Raw genomic sequence first — 25,038 nt, forward strand, 5'->3', positions numbered from 1 at the left:
AGAAGTTAGTGTGTGTGGGGGGGGTTGTCTTAAACCGAGCGTGCCCCCCCCCCCATCCCATCCCATCCCATCCCATCCACGTGTCTTCCTGCTTTAGTCCGCCGGAAGTCGAGCTCTTCCTCTTCGCCAGAGACTGCGGCCCCCACAATGCCATGCGGCGCCAATGCGCAAGCGCGGACGGCTACCTCCGGGGCGCGGCCCCGCCCAGAGGCCGCTGGGAAGGGTAGTTGGGGGCTGCGTCTCGCGGGCGGCGCCGCGGCCCCGAAAGAACTTCAACTCCCGGCGCGCACCGCGGAAGCCTACGCAAGGGGGCGCGCAGGCGCACGGTCGGTGTGGGTCAGTCGTCACGTGCGGTGCGAGGTGCGTGTGCCGTTGATGCAGGAGGAGGAGGAGGAGGAGGAGGCGACTGAGGAGGCTGAGGCTGGTGCGGCCGCGCTGCTGTCGTCGTCGTCCTCCACCTCCGCGGCCCGGCCCGCAGCGCCTGCCAGGGAGGCCTCGGAGTGGCTCAAGCGGGCGACGGCCGCAGCATGAGCGACAACGATGACATCGAGGTGGAGAGCGACGTGAGTCTCACGCTGCCCCCTCCCCTCCCCCCCCCGGGCCCTGTCCTGTCTGTCTGTCCGTCCCCCCCCACCCCTTATGGGTCGGTGCGTGTCAGGCGGCGGCGGGCGGGGCTGGCAGTAACGCGTCTCTGTCTGTCTGGTTGCAGGAAGAGCAGCCGAGGTTTCCCTCTGCGTCGCGTCTCTCTGCCTCTCGCTCGCTTAAAACCCCGCCTGACCCCCACCCCCAACCCCCCCAACCGTCCCGGCCCTCAGGCAGAGAGCGGCCCGGCAGCCAGGGCTCGACCGGGGTGGGGGAATCTGGTCTTGGCCTGGCCTGAGGGGGAAGTGTGGAGGGGGGGGGGAAGGCCGTTTGTGTCCTGGGACAGAGAGAGAGAGAGAGGCCTGTGTGGGAAGCGCTGGCTGTGGGCGGGGAGAGGGTGGCTTCTTCCTGAGGGGGGTGAATTTTGTACAAGCCTCCTACCAGTCTGTCTTGGCTTGTGGCTGGGAATGGTGGGGGGAGGTCTGTGGGGCTTGTAGGGGGTGAGGCTGGTTTTAAAGGGGGAAATAAGGTAGGGGGGTGTCCTTGGATGTGTATGGGCGCTTCTCACTAGAGCAGGGGTGGGGGACGTCAGGCCCGGGGGCCGCATAAGGCCCGCGACATCCTTTGGTCTGGCCCTCCGTGGGTCCTGGTAGATCTCCAGCTCAGAAGGATGCTGCCCTGCCTGAATCTCTTGGGCCCAGCTGGGGACACCAGAGCTCAAAAGCCAGTCGCTCTACGTGGCAGACACTTCGAGCCGTCTCCGGTGGTGCCTCCTGGCTAAATGTTTGACCAAATATAGCAAGCTAATTTTTACGTTCATAATTTTGTACGGCCCGCGAATGATTTCATAAATATCAAAATGGCCCTTGGCAGAAAAAAAAAGGTTCCCCACCCCTGCACTAGAGGCCAGAAGCCTGTGGAAGGGTGATAAGAAGGGGGGTAGGGTGATGAGAACTTCCTCAGTTTCTCCTCTTTACTCCCCAAGTTCAAGAGGGGTGGGGAAAGTGGAGAGGGCAGTTTTGTGAACGGTATCAAGGAATGAGGGGTGGGGAGCAACGCTAGTGGGGTCTTTATAAACGGAATGTTGCAGACAACTCTGTGGAGCATGAGGAGCCCAGATAGTATTGCAGTCTGTCCCAATATATTGTGGTGGAGCACCCACCCTCCCCTTTATCTGCTGCCAGAGGATTTAATGAGTAAATAGCAGGGAATTCTCATATTTTGGGTATTTAATATGCTTAATGGATTATGGTAGAAATGCCACACTTTCCAGAAAACCTCCACAAAGAAGCTTACTTTGGCTATTCAGTAGTTGAATATTTTGCTTTTAAAAATCAACTTTAACGTGTTTCTGTGCACTCTCAGGCATTCATAGAAAAGAAATGGAAACTTGTGGGGCCAAAAAGGTCTTACTTTTGAAATCTCTGCTGTGATGTACGAGTTTCTTTGTGACCATACAGAATAATCCTTCAGTCCGCAGTGTTATCTTTGACATGTTGGAAAGATTTTTACAGTGTAAAGTGGTACTTGATGTAAGGAAGTTGGTTTCTGTTTCTTGTTCCCTTTTGTTTGTATTTATGAGTGTTGCAGCACCATAGCTACTTCTGTCCCTAGAAACTTGAGTGTGGTATTTTTGCTCTGATCTTGATTGGCCTGTATATGAATCTAAATCGCCTTTTCTATTGAGTCTTTTTGGACAGAAATGAAAAACAGTGTTGAGATGGTTTATACCTAGTGAGTGTGGCTTTATAAAAGAGTGGATGGATTGACTGTTTATGAATTTCTAAAGCATGCTGATGGGTAACTAAATAAAGCTTTTATAGAACCCTAAGAGTGTAATCCAAAATGATGCATCCCATGTATACTTCAAGATTATATCTGCTTAAAGACAAGAAATAGATTTGCGTTCAGTGGTCTTTGTACAAGCTCATTCATTTGAAGGTTGGTGCTACATTCCCCTGCACCCTGATGTGGAAGTAGGTCCCATTGAACAAAGTGAGATTTGTTTGTGTGTAAACACGTATAAGATCAGGTTGCAAGGGTCCAAGAGAGATTTCTTGCAAATTTCTAAGAGAGATGGTAATTACAGGGCAAAAAACGTGTTTTCCATGAAATGGAAAGTAAAAAATGCCTAAGCTATTCAGTTAGTAATCATAATCATTCACAATTCAAGACCTGAACATACTGCAGAGCTTAGATAACTGGAGGGCATAAAATAGGAGTACAAGATGCCCCATACAAGTTTATGAATGATCATGTTGGCGTACAGGGCAACATCTCCTGGTTTCTGGCATCTGTGATGACTTGATCCAGTAGGGAACCCACAAAACAAGATTTATTGTGTTATTTATAATGCTTAGCCTTAGAAGTGTGATTTCCCCCCCCCATTGTTATTTTTAAGAAGAAAAGTAACTTTTATTGCAAACGGATAGGTCATCTTTTAGTTCTAAGAGATTGAATGAGTACTTTATGTTTGTGTTAGGATTTCATTTTAAATTATTGAAAGGCTTAATTAAAATTTAACATGAAGAAGTCCAGTTCTTAAAAATAATTTTAATCTGCCTTGAGAGAGAGCTTGTTAGTTGCTGTTGGCATATGTCTGCTTGTTTTCAGATTGGCTTTCTCCACCATGTTAAGCACTTACAGAGCCATACTTCATATTTGTTCAATTTAACAGATTTTCAAGATTGTTTCTGATTTCTTGTGTAATCCCCAGAAGCCTTTCCCCCTTATTGTGTTGAACAGGAAAATAATTTAGAAAAATAAAGACTCCTTGGTGAAATACAGAGCCTTTGAAACTCACTCTGCTAGACGAGAAAGCAAGGTACAAAATGCTTTCTGTTTCCTTTATTGTAAGTGTTCCTGGTAATAGTAATATGTCTGCAAACAAAAGAGATATAAATAGTTGCCTCTCCCTTTTAAATATTATTGGGTTCAGTCTTCAGCAAGTATGGAGAAGTGATGTACAGAAATCAGTTAGAAAGTTGACTGTAACTGATTAAAGTCAAATCATATATTTATGGGTTAAACATGTACATGGCTTTCTGTAACTTTTTTTAGTGTTAAAGTGTTTTTGTTTGGATAAGCACCAGTGTGCTGAATGTGCAGCTCATACCTGTCAGCTGCCAGTGGTGAGAAGCCAATCATTAAAAAAGAGAAAAGAAAATAACACTTAGCATTTATAGCCCTTTATAGCACTCAGATCATTTCATGTACACAATCTTAGTAATCTTTTATAACATAACCTGCATTTTCATCCCCATTTCTGAGCCCATAGCTCACAGTCAGAGCACATACTTCAGTCTCTGGCATCTCCAGTTAAAAGGCATTCAGGCTTTTGAAACACTTCAGAACCACTGTTAGTACTGGGTTAGATGCAATGGTCTAATTCAGTAAGGTAGCTCCATATCTTCATTTGGTAGTGTTGGGCTTGCGTCATCTGATTTTAAAGGCAAAAGCCCCTGTTTGTCCTTTTGTGGTAGGTTTTTATGTTGTGCTTTACAATTTGCTCTTTTTTGTGAACACAAAATGTATATATCAAACATGTCATTAAACTCCCAACTCTCCAGCCATGTATGTGGCTATCCAAGTTGTGTTGACACTGTATGCCTCTGGCCATACCACTGGTAGATGGGATTCTCCCCGCAAGTACAGAGAACACAGTTACCTCAGGGTGGCGGTGGTGGAGGCACAGCCCAAGAGCCATGCTGGGACCGCCAACAGCAGCTTCCAAGCTGTGCTGCCACCTTCAGCCTGAGAAGTGTGGTGGTGGGGAGAGAAAAGCAGCTCCAGGCAGGGGCCTCAGTGATCCTGCTACTAAAGGGGGGGGGAGAGGTGGGTCCAGCACAGCTCCCTGCAGAGGCCTCGGTGTGCTTGCCTGCCGGGGTTGGGGGAGGAGGTGCCTCCACTGCAGTGCCCAGGAGCCACTGGCTCACCTGTCCGGCTGCCATGAACCTGGAACATGAGCAAGGGGGAGGGGTAGATGGAATTCCCCTCACTAGTTTCACTGGCCCCCACTTTTCTACTATAAATGGAATAGATAATATATTTTGGTAAAATACATTCTATTAGATTTCTATTTTAATATAAACTTGTATGCTTTGCTAACTTGGAGGAGCCAGCATGGTGTAGTGGTTAAGAGCAACAGACTCTAATCTGAAGATTCCACACTCCTCCATGTGAAGCCTGCTGGGTGACTTTGGGCCAGTCACAGTTCTCTCAGAACTCTCTCATCCCACACAGAGGCAGGCAGTGGCAACCCACCTCCAAACGTCTCTTGCCTTGAAAAACCTACAGGGTCAGTTTGTAACTTGACGGCGCGTGCACACACAAAACCTAAAGGATCCTAGGTTCCAGGGTTCTTTTGATCTGATTTGATGAATGTTAGCATGATAAGGAGAGTCCCAGGTCTTGTTTTTGATTAAGGAAGATGATCTGTGGCTCCCATTCCATACAAAGCACTAAGAGTAAGTTACAATGAAACGTTTCATTTCAGGTGGGTATTTACATTACCTGCCGTATTCTTAAGAAAAAGCTGGGCATCATTTTTAGGCACACAGGAAAGGCAAAAGGTCTTGCGTTAGGGAAGCAAATACAATAGGACGTCTCCTACGGTTCTCTATATGTTGTACACACAAGTTTTTGGGTGATTCAGTGATGCCTTGGGCCGGGGGGGCACTTCCTTTAAATCTTGGGGAGAATGTTTCTGTTCTGGAATCATTGAAATACTTTCGAAGAGATGTTTTTACTCACTTGAAATGCTTTCCAGGAGCTGTAAAGATCATTATGTTAAGACCTAGTATTATCTTCATTATTAGATAATTTCTGTGTATACTTTAGACAGTTTAAAGGATATGTTTATTGCTTAACTGTGGACAAGACTGATCATGTTTAAACAGCATGATATACTCCTGAAGAAGTCCTTGTTTCAGCACTAATAACATACAGATAGAAATAGTTCAGTCAGAGTGTAAAACATTACGTCCAAACAATAAACAATCTTTTTTGTTGTTGAAAACAATATTTTTATTTTCATCTTCTATTTTTCCTAGTCTTAAGGTGGCAGAACCTAAGATGTATGTGCCTAGGTAGCATAGATTGCAGAAGTTGGCAGCTCTGCCTAGCATAGGATCAGATATATTTGCAATTTTTTGTTTGAACAAAAAAAAGAAAGCATTTGTATTCTTACATGTCATAAATATGCCAAATTATATATGCTGTTATGAATGCAGTTATGAATGACTGTTTAAAGCAAACACATAACATTCGGATTTGATAAAGTTAGTGCTACATACACTTCAGTTTTTCCTCAAGTGAATTTTTTTTCCTGACCCAACCTCCCCCACAACATTTTTCCCCATGTCTTCAAAATTTCTACAACAGGGTGTGACAAATTCCAGGAGCCATGGGGCCTAGACATTTCATTGTGGCACCTAGTATTTTCAGTAGTCAACAACTTGGTGGTTCTCTGTAGAAAGCACAAAAGCTTATTTAAGTAAAGGATAGAGGTTAGCTTATTGTGATGACAACCAGGGTTACCCTATCATTATTTATAGGCTATAGGCTATTTTTCCTATATCTTTTTTAAAAAATGAAGAAGAGTTGATTTTTATACTCTGCTTTTCTCTATCTTTAAGGTGTCTCAAAGTGGCTTACATTCGCCTTCCTCTCCCCACAACAGACACCTTGTGAGGTGGGTGGAACTAAGAGAATTCGAAGAGAACTGTGACTAGCCCAAGGTCACCCAGCAGGCTTCATGTGGGGGAGTGGGGAAACAAATTCACCAGATTAGAGTCCACCTCTCATGTAGAGGAGTGGGAAATCGAACCTGTTTCTTCATATTAGAGTCCATCGCTCTTAACCACTACACCACACTGGCTGACTTTATTGGCCAGAAAGACCAGCTGAGATAGTTGTGGGGGAAGGAGGCGGATTTGCTGAGTGCTGCAAGGGACCCAACTGGCACTCGAGTGGCCAATTTGGGCCCCACCCATGTTGGAATGCCCAGCCTGCCCATGGACCTGTGAAACTGTGAAGAGTTTAGGATTAGGTTTTGTGGTAACAATAATTAGAAAGTATGGTCGTTAAAATATAAAATATATGAACCCCTGAAGGCTGAAAAATAAGTTCCTAAATTTTTGGTGTGGCTTGTAAAGCCTGTAAATCTGTCAAGGCCTGATCATGAAAATCTGCTTTTCTGAATGCCTTGAAGCCATGCAATGTAATAGGTTGGGAACAAATTTGCTACATTATTTCATTCTTACCATATATACCATATATACACACACACACTGTATCTGGTTCAAAATACAGCAGGTTGCATGGAGTACAAGTTTACAACAGCTTAGTTGTCTTCCAGTTGGTTTCAGAGCCAAGGTCTGAATCCTGTTTTTGGTGGTCCTACATGGTCTGGTCCCAGAATACATCAAGAACTGTCTTCTCCCATATGAACTTGCCTGTATTTTGAGATCTTCTTGGGCCTTGTTCTGTTCCTTCATCATATGAGGGTATAGTGGGTTGTTACTTGGGACAAGTTCTTAGCAGCTGCACCAAGATTTTAGAACTCGCTCCCCAGTGGGATTTTCTGTGCTCCATCTTTAATAGTTTACAGATGCCAGTCAAAGGCTATTTCATTTTAGGGGGCTTTAGTTGTTGGTTCTGTGAGCTGTTATTGCTGTTTAAAAAAGCAGCCTTGTATTTGTTAGCTGCTTTGAAAGTTGGGTTTTAAACATGACAATAAATAATATCTTCAGCTTTTGTTACTCCTTTGTTGATATTTATAAGTCACTTCCTTAAAACCTGCCTAGAATGAAAGAACCAAGAGTGTTGTGAAGTTGTCAGTTGATAATCAGAAGATGATAGATACACCTCTTTAGCTATCAAACAATGACCCATCATGAAAGATGCAGAATGCCACGTGATGGTCAGGTTTCAAAGAGAAGGAATTATTCCAGCATTTGGTTAGCTGTTGTAGCACTCTAAAACCCTAATCTACCTGCCTGCATACCTGAATTAGTGAGATCCCTCATTAATACTGGATTGTCTAATTTCTGGCCAGTTATAAAGGCCTTCAGATCAAGATGCCATGGTTTCTGTTCTGTTTTGTGTGTGCTGATATTCATTTCATGAAGTTCTAACATTCAGCAGCCTGTCATGGAACAGAGCTTTATTCCCCCCACCCCTTTCCTTGCCAAGAGCTGAGATTTTCCTGGGCAGTCAAATGGTTTAGAAAGTAGCTGATGAGGTAGTAATGGAGAGTAGCATGGCAGTGGGCCACCTTTCCCTGATGAATGGAGGCCAGTGTTTTCATGCTATCCTTATTTGGCATTTAGTGTGGCTTGGGCCAACCAGAACTCACTGGATTCAATCTTGCAGTCTTTCCTAAATGCAGTTCACTTGCTTTGAATTGCCAGTAGTAAGTTACAGTAGGGCCAGGTGTTACATCCAAGGATTGGCTAGGTTTGTTCTTATAAAGAGACTGAGGGAACAGGACATTTCAGCACACCACCATCAGCTTATCTTTTTGAGGAGAGGTAGGGTCTTTTTGAGGGGAGGGCATCTTGGCCATCTTCTGGGCACTGGGTGTGTGTGGGGGAGGTAGTTGTGAATTTCCTGCATTGTGCAGGGGGTTGGACTAGATGACCCTGGTGGTCCCTTCCAACTCTATGATTCTGTTCTATGATTTTAGGGTGATATCAGGTTATTCCGGATAGAAATAAGTAGTTTGCCTATGTTATTCTGTTTTCCTGTTTTCCTAGATTTCCTCAAAACAGCACTCAAGATTAATTGACTTCAAGGGGGGGTAAGAATAGTCCATTCAGTGGTCAAAACTTTATGTTTGACCTCCTAACTTGGGCAATTATATCGTATAGAGCAGTTTTGACTAGGGCAGGAGAGGGCCAATGTTGTTTGACTACACTGCTCCAGTGTTTTCTGGGCTTGGTGAATCTGGTTAACTGTCCTGGTTCTCAGCACTTCAGGTACAGTTCAGTAACATGCACTGGAAACCTCTGAATACTAAAATGACTGGCATCAAGAGCTATAGCAGCACAGGTGAGCTCTATGTGACTTTCTGTAAACTAGTACAGTCTGTGTATCTGTTTCTGCGACCTGCTTCTCCCCCACAATCTCACAAGCTTGTCAGTTTCATTTTTTCTTTAAGAACCACACACAACCCCTTTTTTACCCTTTTATAACTTTGATGAAGCCCTGTTAGAAGTGCCCATATAGACTGATTAGATGGGGGGATAGGTCCACCATTTTTCACATTATTGGCTAGTTTTCTAATTGTTCATTATATTGTTCTTCCTTTTGGTGTTGTTTTGACTGATAACTGCAGGATGTCAGTGAGTCAGGATGATGATTCTCAGTGTAACCTCTGTCATTCTGTTGCCTGGATAAACATTAGCTTTTTTGCTGCAGGGTAGTTCTTGGCTTGAGAGCTTTAGTGTTGGTGAACCTGGGGTCTATAACGCTTAGCTTTTCACAGTTCATCAAACATCTTCCTTGACGTCCAGTGTTTAACAACAATAGATGGGTTGACAACTTGTATTTCTTAATTTCATCTGAATTGCTTATTCTCCTTTCTTTTTTCTCCTCATGAGACAACTGTTAGACTGTTCCAAGTGGCTTGAGGCTTTCCTTTCATTGCCTTAAAGCCACCAAGCCTCTCAGTGGATTCTGAAGGAGGAAGATAATGGGCTACTTAGTCCAGTTCTGCCTCTTAACAGTTTGCAATGTTGCTCTGAAGAGAGGAGTAGAGACTGCTTTGTGGTTGGGTTTTGGGAAGTACCTATTTACATCTGACGCACAACTGTCTGCGTCAGGAACTGGGTGTGGGATTGTTGCTAAACCTGTGTGACTGGAGACTGCCTTGACATCTGCGGGTCAGGTTTCATTAATCATAATTTGATTTCACTGGAGCCATCTGACATTGTAATGAAAACGAGTGGAGCACCAGGCGGTTGGAAAAAGTCAGACATTGTTGCAAAAATATTAAACTCATAAAATCCCAGTGTATTTCAGGCTTGTACTACTTTTTTAAAAATATTGAAGCTGTGCTTCTTCTTGAAGTTCTTAAACTTTCTCTAACAATACTTATATTAGATGGATTGGATTAAATTGTTTTTGACACTGTTCTTCTGAAGGTTGACTTGAAATATGATCTTTAATGAAAAAATAAAGTATGAGATTTAAATTGCATCTTTGGCTTTAAATGGCAGTAGCTTATCAGGGTGTCCCTTCTAGTCATCTACAATCCTTGACCTGCCTGGATATACACTTCATTTTAAAATGCCTGAAGAAATTGCACTTTTGTACTTGATAGGGGCCCTGACATGGATAGCTCCAGGCTAGCCTGATCTGTCAAATCTCAGAAATTAAGCAGGGTCAGCCCTGGCTAGTATTTGGATGGGAGACCACCAAGGAATACCAGGATCATGATGCGGAGGCAGGCAACGGCAAACCTCTGAATGTCTCTTGCCTTAAAAACCACTATAGAGGTTGCCATAAGTCAGATATGAATTGACAGCAAAAAGCAAACAAACTTGGTAGGGACATTTTTCAGGGATATGATGGGAACAGAGGGTTAACCTATATGCTATGCTTGTATATGCGATGCTTGGGTTGTTTAATTAGACTTGCAATTGTTTCCATATTCTTTGCCATTCGTAAATTTAAGTTAAAAGCAGCTTTTCTAATTACATGCATATCACCCCTGCATAAAAATAGTCTAAATTATTCATCAGGTCAGTTATTTCTGGTTGAGCAAGAACACCGTCTTGGATTTAGAAAGACTGCTTAACTATGATGCTGTGGCTAAACCATGGAGTTGCAGCTTTTCTTGTTCCCTAGATTATATGGCTAAAAGCAATTGTACAGGATAAAAGTACATTCCAGGTTTTTTCCCCTGTAATGTTTTGATGATTCCATGAGCTCTGATTGATAGAACAAGTGAGGTGCCAGAAGACTGGAGGCGGGCAAATATTGTCCCCATCTTCAAGAATTGGAAAAAGGAGGATCCAGGTAACTACTGACCCATCAGCTTGACTTCTATACCGGGAAAAGTTTTTGAACAAATAATCAAACAGTCCTTGAGCATTTAGAAAGGATGGATCTGATTACTAAGAGCCAGCACGGGTTTCTTAAGAACAAGTCATGTCAGACTAATCTTATCTCCTGTTTTGAGAAAGTTACTACCTTGCTGGATCAGGGGAATGCTGTAGACATAGTTTATCTAGATTTCAGTAAGGCTTTTGATAAGATTCCCCATAATATTCTTGTTGACAAATTGGGAAAATGTGGTTTAGATCCTGTTACTGTTAGGTGGGTCTGTAATTGGTTGACAGATCACACCCAAAGAGTGCTTGTTAATGGTTCCTCATCTGCTTGGAGAGGAGTGACTAGTGGAATGCCTCGGGGATCTGTCCTGGGCCCTGTGTTCAATATCTTTATAAATGATTTGGATGAAGGAATAGAGGGAATACTTATTAAATGTGCAGATGATACTAAATTGGGAGGGGTAGCAAATATGGTAGAAGACAGAGCCAGGATACAAGATGATCTTGACAGGCTGGATAATTGGGCTAAAACCAATAAAATGCATTTCAACAGAGATAAATGTAAAGTTCTGCATTTAGCTAGAAAAAACCAAATGCATAATTATAGGATGGGGGAGACTTGTCTTAGCAGTAGTGTGTGCGAAAAGTATCTTGGGGTCTTAGTAGACCAAACACTGAACATGAGTCAGCAGTGTGATGCGGTAGCTAAAAAGGGAAATGCAGTCTTGGGCTGCATCAACAGAAGTATAGTGTCCAGATCACGTGAAGTGATGGTATCGCTTTACTCTGCTCTGGTTAGACCTCACCTAGAGTATTGTGTTCAGGTTTGGGCACCACACTTTCAGAAAGATGTAGACAAGCTGGAACGTGTCCAGAGGAGGGCAACAAAGATGGTGAGGGGTCTGGAGACCAAGTCCTATGAGGAAAGGTTGAAGGAGCTGGGTATGTTTAGCCTGAAGAGAAGACTTAGAGGGGACATGATAACTATCTTCAAGTACTTGAAGGGCAGTCCTATAGAGGAGGGTGCCGAGTTGTTTTCTGTTGCCCCAGAAGGTCAGACCAGAACCAACGGGTTGAAATTAAATCAAAAGAGTTTCCATCTAGACATTAGGAGAAAATGTCTAACAGAGCGGTTCCTCAGTGGAACAGTCTTCCTCGGGAGGTGGTAAGCTCTCCTTCCCTGGAGGTTTTTAAGCAGACACTAGATGGCCATCTGTCAGCAATGCTGATTCTATTATCTTAGGCAGTTCATGAGAGGCAGTTTATGAGAGGGAGGGCATCTTGGCCATCTTCTGGGCATGGAGTAGGGATCACTGGTTGTGTGGTGGGGAGGTAGTTGTGAAATTCCTGCATTGGGCAGGGTTGGACTAGATGACCCTGGTGGTCCCTTCCAACTCTATGATTCTATGATATCTGTTGTACAATACTTGTGGGTGCTAGTTCTGAGAAGAGTCCATTTATCAGTTAATCTGTGGCATATTTAGAATGCTTGGAGCTTTCTTGTGGGCTTGGTAGTCCATGGACTGACACTAGAAATTTTTTGAACAATCATGTTAGTCACTTGCACAAACTTAAGTGTTGCAGGGCAAAAACCCACTCTCCTCTAACCCACTCTCCTCTAAATCACAATTGATTTGTATACTGGATAGAACTGCCCTAAATGTTACTGTCACTTTTTTTTTCTTCCCCTCTCTTAGCTGGAGATGCATCCTTCTCACCTCATGATGTGTCCAGAGCCAGGGATTCAGTACATGTTGCCTATTGCAAACCATAATATAGGTCTAATGCTTGTTCTTCTTCTTGTCTGCCCTAGGCTGATAAACGTGCTCACCACAATGCACTGGAGCGCAAGCGTAGGGACCACATCAAGGACAGTTTCCACAGCCTCCGGGACTCTGTGCCATCACTTCAGGGAGAGAAGGTGAGTTTATTGAGAGAAGTGATGTGCTTCCCCTGAATGCTGGCTTCTGGGACATCTGTGTGTTGTCAGACATGCTGTAGAGAATGCTTGGTCTCTCCCCTCATTCGCTGTCCAACTCCTTACTTTGAACAATGGTGTCCAAACGTGTATATTTAGATGGTATTGTACACATTAAAGAGACGTCTATAATAATGAAAGACAAGCAGAACTCCCCCACCCCACTACCTTGCTTGCCAATATTTTGCTTTTCAGTCAAATTATCTCCAATCTGTTAATACCAAAAAACTTCCCAGTGACCTTGGAGCTTTAGCTGGTGGCAGAACCTGCTCTTTCTCACTCTGAGAGACAAGGCCATCTTCAGCTCAGTTTTCCATCTAATGACCCAGAAGTTTGGGACTCCCGTACTGGACCTGTTCGCATCCAATACAAATCACCAACTGGGGAGGGAACTCCGCGCGGTAGGCGGGGGAGAAGGGGGGCTGTTGGCACTTAAAGCAGAGCTTGTGCAGTTGGTACGCAGCGTTTCTGTGGAAGGACTGCAGGCCCTGCAAGTCTCCCCAGCCCCTTCCCTACAAGGGGACGGGCTTTCTCGAGAGGAAGGTGCCTCTGCCAACTTCCAACCTGACCTTGCAAAAGGGGGGGAGGGAACTCCCTGGCCAACCAAAGCGGCCAGGAAAGCTCCTCCGCCCTCCAAAACGTATCTATGTCTCCAGATTCTTCTGAAGACGAATTAGAGGAGGGCGAGTTTTCTTCAGGGGAAGAGACTCCCCCCAAGGAAGAAAATTTGAGCAATTTGAGGAGTTCCAAAGTTTTGGTGCCATGACCAAGAAGGCCCTTTCTCAGAGTGCCACCCATCTAACTTCATATGGCATGGGCAACTGAAGCAGGGTCTCTGAAGATTACTGGAGTGTAAGGATAGGTTCATAGGGGAGAGGGCGGTCCTTGTGGTATGTTAGACCCAGGCTGCACAGGGCTTTAAAAGTTAATAACCATCATCCTGAATTGAGCCCGGAAGCAAATCAGAAGCCAGAGTAGATAGAACAAGACTTCAGAGATGGTTCCTGTGACCCACTCCAGTCAAGACTCTGGCCCCAGCATTCTGTACCAACTGTGGCTTCTGGACAGTCTTCAAGGGCACCCCCATGTAGAGTGAATTGCAGTAATCTAATCTAGATTTTAGCAGGGACATGTGCCACAGTGGCAAGAGCTTTTCTGTCCAGGAAGGGCCATATCTGGCTCACCAGTCCAAGTTGGTGAAAGGCACCCCAGGCCACTGATGCCACCTGTTTCCAACAGGAGGCCTGGGTCCAAGGGTACTTTCAAGATACAAATCTGCACCTTTAGAGTAGAGTTCTTTCTGCTAGGAAGGGGAATTTATAGCTTTTTCTGGCCAGTGGCTAGGTGGGCAAAGCTGATCTTTCCCTTTGCAGCAATGTTCTTTCTGGGAGGGAAATGGTGTGCAGCTTCCCTTTCGACCATGTTTTGGTAGTGGAGGGTGTCCTCTACAGTCCCAGATCAACACTCTCTAACCCAGGTAAATCTGTTCCTGTCTCCCTACCCAGTTTGTCTCCTGTGGCACTGGTGCCATTGTACACGGCCAGTCCTTTTTTTTTTTTTTTTTTACCTTGCCCAAGTTGAATTATGCTCAGGATGAAGGATTTGCCTGAATTATTTGCCCGTGAGCACATGCTGGCATTTTACCTGTTACCTGTGTTACAGTAGCATGCAGAATTTATTCTTGAGCTTATGGCAGACACTTCAAATGGGCATGTTTTACTCTGTGGGGTGGGGGAGGGAATTACTACTCAGGAGTCACATGCTTGTGTGAGGTAGCCCTAAGTCAGTTGAATGTGTAAAGGCTGGCATTCCCCCCTCCCCCCCAGGCTTTAAATGTAATAATGCTAACAGGTAACTTGTAGCTTTCTATAGGACAAACATGTCTGTCCTGAAATGGCCTGCTAATCATCAGTGGCTGGAATAACTATAGAGTAGTCTGCAGAAGCTCAGTACAAGGTACTTAGCTTGATAAACAGCATTTTGTTGTGTGCAATCACCTCTGATGACTCTGTGTCCTAGACATCATCAAGGCGCACCCATTTATTACTCATGTCGTATAGACAAAGATCTTCGGACAGATGCTTGTCATCGAGATTAGCTAAAATATGTGGTCTGGCTTTCTGCTTTTTTTTTCTTGCTTTTTTTGGTTCTCCCTTAGAAGTAGAGCAAGCTGCTGAGTAGTTACTGCTCTGGAATTTCAGGCTCTTTCATGGAAGTTTGCTGGAAACACTTTTGCATGGGAATTGCAACTGCAGCTCCATCCGAAGCCACACCACATAAAGTGGAAAGTGCCATGTTGACATGGAATCAGTCCTAATGTTTTTCCTGAGATGTGACTGCTAAGAGTTACTTCGGTTTAATCCCAGTGATTTTGCTGAGCTTAGACTGTAGTAACTCTACATAGGATTGCACTATACATTTCCTTCTGCACTGCTGGATACATTAAAAGCTATGTTAACCAGCATCCATTGGGGAATGGGGTTGCCAGTTTATCAAATAAGCTGGTTAATAAAGCTGTTACCTAGCAGCCAGAGGGCAGCAGTGTCAAGCATGCAGCAGCTGTGCCCAGGACCCAGCCAGGACCCACAGCCTGCTCTACGACCACATGCTCAGTGCTTCCTCGGGTTAGTAGACTCAGCCTGCAAGTGCACTGAGAGAGTAACATCATCCAGTAGGGAGCAGGAAGCAGGTCCCAAACATGCTGGTTAACCAAGCTACCCAGTTTAAAAGTTTTACTTAACTAGCAATGAAATTTAGCCACATAAACATGCAATTTTTGTCACTGGTGTGTGGTACAATGTAATGCACATCCCCTCCATGTTTTAGTGTAAATAGTCATGTGTAAATACTTTATTAAAGCATGAATGAAGCTGAATTGGGAGGGGCCGTGGCTCAGTGGTAGAGCCTCTGCTTGGCATGCAGAAGGTCCCAGGTTCAACTCCCGGCATCTCCAGTTAAAGGGAATAGGCAAGTGATGTGAAAGACCTCAGCCTGAGACCCTGGAGAGCCGCTGCTGGTCTGAGTAGACAATACTGACTTGATGGAACAAAGGTCTGATTTGTTATAAGGCAGCTTCATGTGATGTTGCTTAACTCAGGAAAAAAACCTCGCCTCTTTGCACTTTAGACCTGGTGCCAACGTGGTGCCTTTGGGTGCCATGGTGCCCACTGACATCTTTTCTGGTACCCACCAACTGTTTTTAGGAAGTGGGCAGGGCCAGGCAGGGATTTAGCCCAACAAGGCTTCTGATTCACTATTGGAGATCTGATTGTGCAGATTTTTAAAAAATGTTGCTGGGTAGCTGCCACCACAACATAAGGATCTGCACTGTGCTACTGAAGTTAAGTTGTGTCAATCATTTTGTGGCTGGCTCCGCCTCTGTGGCAGCTATTTTGTTGCTGTGCCCACCATGCTGTGTCAGAATTCCAAATGTGCCCACAAGCTCAAAATGGTTGGGGACCCCTGCTCTAGACTTATGGGCAACAACTCGGGATAGATTATTTTTATAAGAATTAACTGAATAAAGCAATATTAAATGCATGCATGAATTTACAATAAAATCGTAGCCTTTTACCACTTAAGGCATTCTAGAAATCAGCTAAAAGAAACATCTTACAGTGCGTCTGAAAGTTGCCCAAGTTTAAACTTTAAATTTCCATATAAAATAAATTTGCCTGTGAAGCAACCACCAAGAATGCCTTTTATCACATCTTTACAGTTTGAATCTGGCACATTGGTAGTATCAAGAATTCTCTTTATCTTAAGGACTCTAAAAGAATCTTGGTAGTCTCCAAGGTCAGACAGATGCAGATTCTGAGATTTGTACAAAATGGCATCTTTGATACTGAATGCTGAATTTCATTATAATTTAATTGTATAATAGCATATATATTAACGTCTTGGAGATGGCTAAGCAGCAACATGTTTGAATGTAGTATTAAGTGCCTTGGCAGGGGCTTTAGGTTCCAGATGTATTTTATGATATTGGGAGCAATGATCCATGAAGAGGTGGAGAGTGCCCCCACTAGTGCACAAGGGATGGGGGAAATTTTCATTAAAAATTTCTTGCTGTTATCTGTTGCTACCTAAAGACGTCTTGTTGTCCAACTGTGATCAGCAAGAGAGGTGGAATGGGCATGATTCTGCCAAAGTTGAACACTGTAATGTCCAGCTAATTTCAGTAAGTAAGCATGTGTTTAACGGTCCATTTGACATCAAATGCTTAACGATGGTCAGGTGTGTTAAATGTTATGAAATATTTTCTTAATACGGAAGAAAAATGTATTAAAATAGAACATACACTGCAAAACTAGTGGTACACTAATGCATGGGAAATTGTTTATATTCTTTGGATCCCATTTGGAGAAATTAGATAAATGGAGAGGAAATAAATTAAGTGGTATGAATTGGGCATCAGAAAAGCTGGGTGCTATTTATGCATAAGCAAGGATGATAACAGTACTTTATACAGTAATGTGATTGGTAGCTGTGATGGGACGTTTCCTAAGGAAAAGGTCATTTTAGGCAATGGCAAATGCCAGTCATCATAAAATGAAAGCTGAGTTAAAAAACAGAGCTATGTAGATTTCTGTGAAGCTAATGATTTGCTTGGAATTCATTGTTGGCCATGTTTCTTGACAGTATAGAACAAATAGTATCAACTTCTTAGATACTCTTGATCTGTTTATCACATCAGAACAGATGTTCTGTTACCATGTTGCCAGATGAGCCAAGACTGAAACCTATAATTTTTTGCTTGCTTAATGCTTCTGTTAAGAACCAAGAGTACACAGTTCTGTCTTTAGATGTTATAATTAAAAAGTGGAATATCTTGGGGTAAATGATAAATCCAAAATATAGTTTATACTTTGTTTTTAATGAATGTATGTATAACAGTTCTTATGTGGCCACTATAAACCTGCCTTTGATATTTGTAACTTGAAAATGAAAGTAAAATTTAACTGTATAATAAGGCTTATGTAAAGAAACGCTTCTGTTAATGAAAGATAAAATAATCCACCAGTGTTATGTTAAAGCAGTTTTTTTACAGGGGCTGTGTAGGTGAGGCTTATATATGTATTTATATTTATTTAGGACATTTTCAACTTGCCTTTCTCTAACAGAAGACTCAGGGCTGCTTGACTTACCAACCCTATCTCTGCTATTCTGGAACAGTGTAAATACTCTGCTCTCCCCCATGTGTATGCACAACTGTTCCACTAAGGGCCCCTAGTCCTTTCTGCTTGTTCAGGTTTCACAGCTTCATGTGCTATAACAAATTCTACTCCATCTGCAGAAGGGGAAGCTGGGCCCAATAAAAATAAGTGGCTCCAACCTGTCCTTTAGGCAACACAGCCTGGAATCATCCTCAGTAGTACAGGTTTGTCTCAAGTTGGCAGTAATGAAGAATTTCAAAATGCCTCCAATCTATGCATCTCTTCCTTCCTAACTGTAATTCTTGATCATTGAATTCCGTAATAATTTCCATGCCATGAGTCTCCCCAACATGATTTCAGTACAGAAGGCATGTTGCTGTGCAAACTAGTATATTTCAAAAGCATTTCACAAATACAAGTATTTTACAGGGGAACAGGTAAGTAAATAACTTGCCATATAACCATGTTCTACTATTAAGTACACTAGTCTGTCCTGCATTGTCCCAGTTGTTGAGAAAACATATAAGACTAACTCCTAGCTTAATTCCTTTATGAGTATTCTTAGGATCTGCTAGCCCTGGGACATTAAGTTCAGTCTCTGGTGACATATGGAACTAATTTGCATTTAGTTTTATCTCTAAGATGAAAAACAATATTAGGAAATTTTCTGTGTGCTGAATAGCAGTATGCAGTCTATACTTTGCTGAAGGAGTTCTTGGGAGAGTGGAGGGGAGTTGCTTGCCATTACAGATACAGGGAGTGATCCAGTTGCTGCATCAAATACTATGTAGCACTGAAGCTTGATGTTGTTTCTATAAAATCGAGCTGACTACAGCGCTAGAACACACTTAAAGAACAGATCCTGGGTCTCAACATCCTTGTCTTAATTAATTTTTTGCTTGAGTGCATCAGAAAAGAGCTAAGTTGAAGAATTTAATCCCTGGTCTCCCTACAGAAAGGAGAGTTGACCTAGCTGCCTCTGTGAGCTAGGACTTTATCTGGTGTTTTTTTTCCTACTATTGCAACAGGCATCCCGGGCCCAAATCCTAGATAAAGCCACAGAGTACATCCAGTACATGCGCCGAAAAAACCACACACACCAGCAGGACATCGATGACCTAAAGCGCCAGAATGCCCTATTGGAACAGCAAGGTGAGTGGGGCTGAAGTGGAGTTCTTTATATGCCATGTTCTGAATTGGACCATCTTATAGTAAAGCACTCGGCTATATTTATTTTTCTGTGTTGGCTGCCTAATGATCAAAGTCTGTGGAGCCCATAAATCTTTTTCCACAATCAGTAAAACTGTGATACTCAGGACTTTATGTGCTTGTAGTATGTCATGGGCCCCTCAGATCAGTTAAACCCAGTCTCCAAACAGCACAAGCTTTTACTGTGAAAGTTCTCTTCTACCTTTGCCTAAGCTTCAGGACTTCGACCCAGGATGTTGGTTGTGGAGAAATAATTTTGATTGGCCAAGCATTGCATAACCATAAGGCCTCTAATTACCAGACAGGAGACTTGTGGCACAATAAAACAGACTGGTAACTTTCTGTTCACCGGAGAGAAATAATAGCTGCCAACGATTGGTGCTGGGTTATGGGGACATGAGCTTTACTATACTTGAAGGATTACTCGGGTCTGCTTGCTTTCTGGCCATCGGGGCAGGGTATGTAAAATGACTCCTTGAATTGTCACTTTAAGGATGTATTAATGTAAGATGCAGGATATACTAGTGCTGGCTATTTATCATATATGTATTCCAAAGAACTGAGTGACGTGCATATAGTTGCCATGTGGTTTCCCATCCAGGTAGGCTTAACTCAAGCAGTGGAACAACATCATGTGCTACTGGACCATTCTCAGGGTCTATCCAGACTAGATTGGGTTAAGTAATCCTGGAACATGTGCCTACCAGCAGCACTTCTCATCCTTGGCATATTTAGTTGGTTCTTGACCCAGACAATGTAAGGCGAGCCCCTGAAGTGCTGGCAGTAAGTAGCGTAGCAGAAGGTTATGGGATGGCTTCTGCCCATTGCCTCCTGATCCCACTGCCAGCCAGCCAGTTAAAAATTGGTTAAATGGAAGGAAGCATAGTAGGAATAAATAGACAACTCTCAGAATGGAGGGAACAGTGGGTTCCCACAAGAATTGATACTATTTCATTTGTTCATAAAGCATTTGGAATTGGGGGTGAGCTGTATAGTGCCCAAGTTTGCAGATGATACCAAATTATTCAGGGTTCTGAACACCAAGTCCGGATTGTGAAGAGCTTCAGGGGGCTGTCTCTAAATTGGATGAGTGGACAACTGAGCAACATAGCAAATTTAGTTCAAGCATACATTGGAGCAAATATCGTAATTTAAAATATATTCAGATGGGTTGTGAACTGGCTCAGACTAAGATTGTAAGAGATCGTGTGGTTATGGCACAAAGCTCAATGAAAATGTAAACTCAATATGTAGTAGTGGTGAAAAAGGCAAACCATGCTGGAGATTATTAGGAAAGAGATTGAGAATAAAATGGCAAATGGCCTTATATAGAGACACAATGCAGCCTCATTTGTAATACTGTGCAGTTCTGGTTGCTGTATCTCAAAAAGGATGGTGTAGAGCTGGAGCAACCCCATGGCAGACTTTCTTTACGGAGTGGTTTGGCACAGCGTGGTAAGCTGCAGTATTGCAGTTGAAAGCTCTGCTCACGACCTGAGTTTGATCCCGACGGAAGTCGGTTTCAGGTTGCCAGCTCAAGGTTGACTCAGCCTTCCATCCTTCCGAGGTCGGTAAAATGAGTACCCAGCTTGCTGGGGGTAAAGGGGAGATGACTGAGGAAGGCACTGGCAAACCACCCCGTAAACAAAGTCTGCCTAGGAAATGTCGGGATGTTATGTCACCCCATGGGTCAGGAATGACCCAGTGCTTGCACAGGGGACCTTTACCTTTAGAGCTGGAGAAAGTAGAGGAAAGGGTTGGAGTTGGAGCATCTCGGACTTTTTACTAGAAAAAAAGACAGCTGTGGGGTGGACATGATTGAGGTTTATAATATTATGCATAGGGTGGAGAAAGTGGAGATGAACTTTTTCCTCTCCCGTAATACTAGAATTTGGGGGCACCCAGTGAAGTTGTTGGGAAATAGGTTCAAAACAGGCAAAAGTAAATTCTCCTTTACTCAATGAGTAATTAAACTGTGGAATTCTTTGCCAGTAGATGTAGTGATGATCATGACTACAGATGCTTTAAAAGGTAGTTGGACGGATTCATGGATGAGAGGTCCATCAATGGCTACCAGCCATAGTGAGTAAAGGAAACTTCCACATGCAGAGGCAGCAAACTTTTGAATACCAGAGCTGGGAGGCAGGATGAAACAAGATGCTGGACTAGACAGACTGTCTGATCCAGCAGGCTCAACTTAAGTTCTTATAATGCAGTTAACAATTTTACTGATAATCCTGAAAAATATCTTATAGTGATAATCTCCCATTTTGGGGGGTCTGATTTTGTAAGAAAAGTGTTCACAAAATGTACTTCATTGTTCCTGAATTAGCCAGGTGATAACAGTTTAGCGTGCTCTATGTCACTGTTCTGTGTATAATGTTTGCCTTTTTCCCCATCCATATTTCCATGGTCTTGCATTTTAGTTCGTGCACTGGAAAAGGCAAGATCAAGTGCTCAGCTGCAGGCCAACTATTCCTCTTCCGACAACAGCCTGTACACCAATCCTAAGGGCAGCACCATCTCCGCCTTTGATGGAGGCTCTGACTCCAGCTCAGAGTCCGAGCTGGAAGAGCCTCAGAGCCGGAAGAAGCTTCGCATGGAGGCCAGCTAGAAGAGGTCTCTGTTCCTGCTGCCATTAGACACTTGCTGGCTGCTTAAGGACTTTCATTTCCTTCTTTAGTAGAGGCTCTTGGACTGCAGCTTCCCCAGTTTCTTGTCCTTTACTGACCCCCCCTTTTGAGTTAATCCAAACCTCTGGCTTGGCAGCTTATCCTCTGGAAGACATCAGCCATGGCTTGGAGCAGGATGTAGCCCTGTCTTGCTCGTCCTGCCCTGTGGCTGCAAGTTTCTAGTGCCAGGAATGTTCAGGCTATCTGATGAACTGACGATAGCCTGTGATTGCCTGGGCTGTGTGAGGACAATGACTGCTCCATTTGTCCACTAGAGCTGCACCACTCACTCTGTTGCATTGATCAGAATATTTCTATTTATGTCAACAAGGCCAAATGTCTCCCTGAAGAATCTTGGGTGGGGGAGAGAAGTTATGCACAGAAGCATTTGTTTTTATTCTTTCCTGAAACGGTGGTGCAGGATTCGGGGAGATGGGTTTTCTTTTGTATTTTGGCAGGTGATAAATTGGTATTTATTTCCTCTTAGGGAAACTCAATCTGGTCAGGTTCTTCCTCCTGCTATGGACATTGGTGACATGAAGCTACAGATTTGTACCATGAATTCCCTATCAGTTTCTCAGAAATAGAGCCAGCTTTTTAAATGTAAATACACCATAAGCTTTGTTACTTGGTACTAATTACTGCATCAAAGCATGGACCTCTTGCCCTCCAGCAAATGGGCCAGTTACCCATATGAGTTAAAGGGGCACAGGCTGTGAGTGAGCAAAGGCCTTGGTATGTGCGTGTGTGTGTGTGCGTGCATGTGTGTGTCCTTATATTTTTGTCTTCTTTCCACTCTTGTTTGTGATGTTTTCTGAATTTAGTGTATACAAGTGTAGCTTGGTCTCTGTCCAGGTGTGAGTCTATTCCATGGAACTGAAGTATGTTGTACATACTGCCCAAGAATTGTCTTGCAAGTTAAGGCTTCCCTTTACTATAAGACTATAAATAAAAATATTTTATCCTTGTAAGTGTTAGTGGTTTCTTTTTGGGACTACACTGTCTCCTACGAACAAGATGTCTCCAAAACACAACTAAGTCCAGGTCTGGGAGTAAGAGCAAGCCCCCCCCCCCCCGTTTAAACCTGTGCCAGTAGTTGCAGTGCTGGCAGGCAGGGTGAACTTGTTTACCGGCTAAAGAATAGATATTGCCTAAGCTTACACTTATTCTAGATACAAAATGCTGTATTTCTCTTTAAGTTATGTGACATATTGATTCATCAGTAGCCAATACCAAGAGATATATCTTGAATTGAGGTGTGTAAAGGAGGAACTACTCATGTGAACAACAACAGAAAGTGTATTGGAGCTTTGTTTTGATAAGCCCAGAGGGCTGTGTTCAGACTCAGAAGAAGAAAATTAGTACTGTACTAAACTGATCATAAAAAAAGGAAGCCACAGCCCTCAATTTGCAAGACCTGAGCAACATTTTGGAGGATGTTGATTCACAGGGTCACCAGGAGTTGGAAGCGACTTGACGGCACTTCACACACACACAAACTGATCATATGGAAAGGATGGTGGGGGTCTTGTAGTTTTGAAGAACCAGAGCTTATCATGCAAGAAATAATACAGATATTAAAGGAGTCCTGTCTGTTGTTGCAACCTGTCAACCTATATGGCCCTACCTTGAGTGCATTTCTGTTACCTCTGACAGAACAAACATGTTTTGGAATGGTTCTTTAGAAACATAAGGGCAGGTACCTTATTGGTACATGATTTTCACTAAAATATTTTAACTGGTAATATTTCAGGAAGTGAAAGTAGTTCCTAATTTCTAATCTTATTAAGCATCTGAATTGCAGCTGTTCCGGGCCCTGTGCTTCTCTTACATTTCCTTCCTTGGGATTGCACAATTGATAGCAAAAGCCACACATGCACAGGAAAAATTGAGGTAAACATGAAGGCCCCTTTCACACTGCCCTTCTAATCCATTTGAGCAGCCAGTTGCCAATGGATTTTTTTGTGTGTGTCAGTTCAGACACAACTGTTTTGGCTCCTGGCTGCTAACAGATTTTTTTTTACCTTTTCGAACAAAGCTGCTTGTGTCTCAGTGGCTTTCCAGGGCTCAGCCATTTTTATGAAAACAACTTTCTCCCTTTTTCAGTTCTTTCTTGCATTTCTGAAAAGACCACTATTTTTCCCGCTTGTTCTTTTTCAACTTTTTAAAAAAACGTTCTAAGATTTGCATTATAGTGCTATAGCAGCACCATCGACATGCCTGTCGCTGAAAAAGAACGCCAGGCAGGAAAATAATAGTGGCACTGTTTGAAACGGCCAGAGAGCTTTAGAAATGGCTCATAGATTGAAACAAGTTGTATGAAAGACTGTCCCTGTATCGCTTTACTTGGATTCAGGCCAATAATAGATGACATCCGGTTTATTATTATGGTAATTTGAAAGGGGCTGAGGTTAAAGCAATATGAGATAATTAGAATGTATTTTCTTGTCCAACTTTCAACAAAAGATGCCGCATAGAAACAAAGCCATGGTAAATTCCTCAGGTAGCGAGAGATGAGAACTTACCTTATTGCAGTTGTTACTGATGTGTGATAGATTGTAGGAGACCATGCTGAGCAAACCCAAGATGAGGTGGTAAAACCTAGGCATGTAAACAGTGTTACTGATCCTGTATACATTTGAGTTGCTGACTTAGTCTTTTCTTATGCCACAGGCTTCTAACAATTAGAATTCGCTGTGCCATTTTTTTAGTGGAGGACTCCCTCACTCCTGTAATTTTGGACCAGTGGATAGGAAGCTCGGTTGCTTTTCAAAGTCTTGCCCATCGCTGGCTACATGGAAGCTGCTTCCCATCCTGTTGTAGAATTTTTAGAAGGCTTGCTGCTATATAAGTATAGACATGTTGTGATAGATACCTATATAAAAATGATTTAAAAGAGGGAGAATGTATGAATCGTTCCTTCTTCCCTCAGTAGTCTGATGACCAAAAAGCTAATGCTCAGATACAGAAAAATACTTTGGGGTACTGCTGTGGAAGACTGGATCATATCACCCCATTTTCCCTTTGTACTAATGGAGCCTCTTGCATCAACAAATTGTACCAGTAGGAAAGCAATACACCAAACTTCTCTTCTTCAGAGGAAGCTGTCTGTGAAATTTTGTCCATCCAAGATTCCATGCATCAGGTCTCAAGGGGCTGCTGGAGAGGGAGGTGCATCCATCAGCGCCACTGGGTTGTAGGATTCAACTAAAACTGTGTGAGTTTTGCCTCAAGAAGCCCCATTCTCCCCCTGAGGAAAGCGCATCTTGAGAAAGCTTGGGTGATTCTCACTGCATGCCCAGGGAGGCAGGAAGGAATTTCTGCTTCCTGTTGCTAGGCGGGAATCGTCCCCTCAGTTTCTCCTCCTGCCTCATCAGGGAGTG

At 43.3% G+C, this 25,038-nt stretch overlaps 1 protein-coding gene across 1 annotated transcript; it reads left to right on the forward strand.

Annotated features, from left to right (window-relative positions):
* The first annotated feature begins 474 nt into the window (after nucleotides 1–474).
* Nucleotides 475–22,014, forward strand: MAX (MYC associated factor X). The gene is made up of 4 exons (XM_056851495.1): nucleotides 475–563; nucleotides 12,454–12,561; nucleotides 18,803–18,926; nucleotides 21,410–22,014. Exons 1-4 carry the CDS (start codon nucleotides 528–530, stop codon nucleotides 21,595–21,597), a joined length of 456 nt encoding a protein of 151 aa, XP_056707473.1. The 5' UTR covers nucleotides 475–527; the 3' UTR covers nucleotides 21,598–22,014.
* The last annotated feature ends 3,024 nt before the right edge of the window (nucleotides 22,015–25,038 follow it).

This window comes from Euleptes europaea, chromosome 6 (assembly GCF_029931775.1).
Source record: "Euleptes europaea isolate rEulEur1 chromosome 6, rEulEur1.hap1, whole genome shotgun sequence".
NCBI lineage: Eukaryota > Metazoa > Chordata > Lepidosauria > Squamata > Sphaerodactylidae > Euleptes > Euleptes europaea.

What these genes read in the sequence shown, in the direction of transcription:
- MAX (XM_056851495.1), top strand. Translation starts at nt 528, where the DNA reads ATGAGCGACAACGATGACATCGAGGTGGAGAGCGAC. An exon ending in ACATCGAGGTGGAGAGCGAC is followed by an intron (nt 564 to 12,453) that starts GTGAGTCTCACG and finishes TGTCTGCCCTAG; the next exon opens with GCTGATAAACGTGCTCACCA. An exon ending in CATCACTTCAGGGAGAGAAG is followed by an intron (nt 12,562 to 18,802) that starts GTGAGTTTATTG and finishes CTATTGCAACAG; the next exon opens with GCATCCCGGGCCCAAATCCT.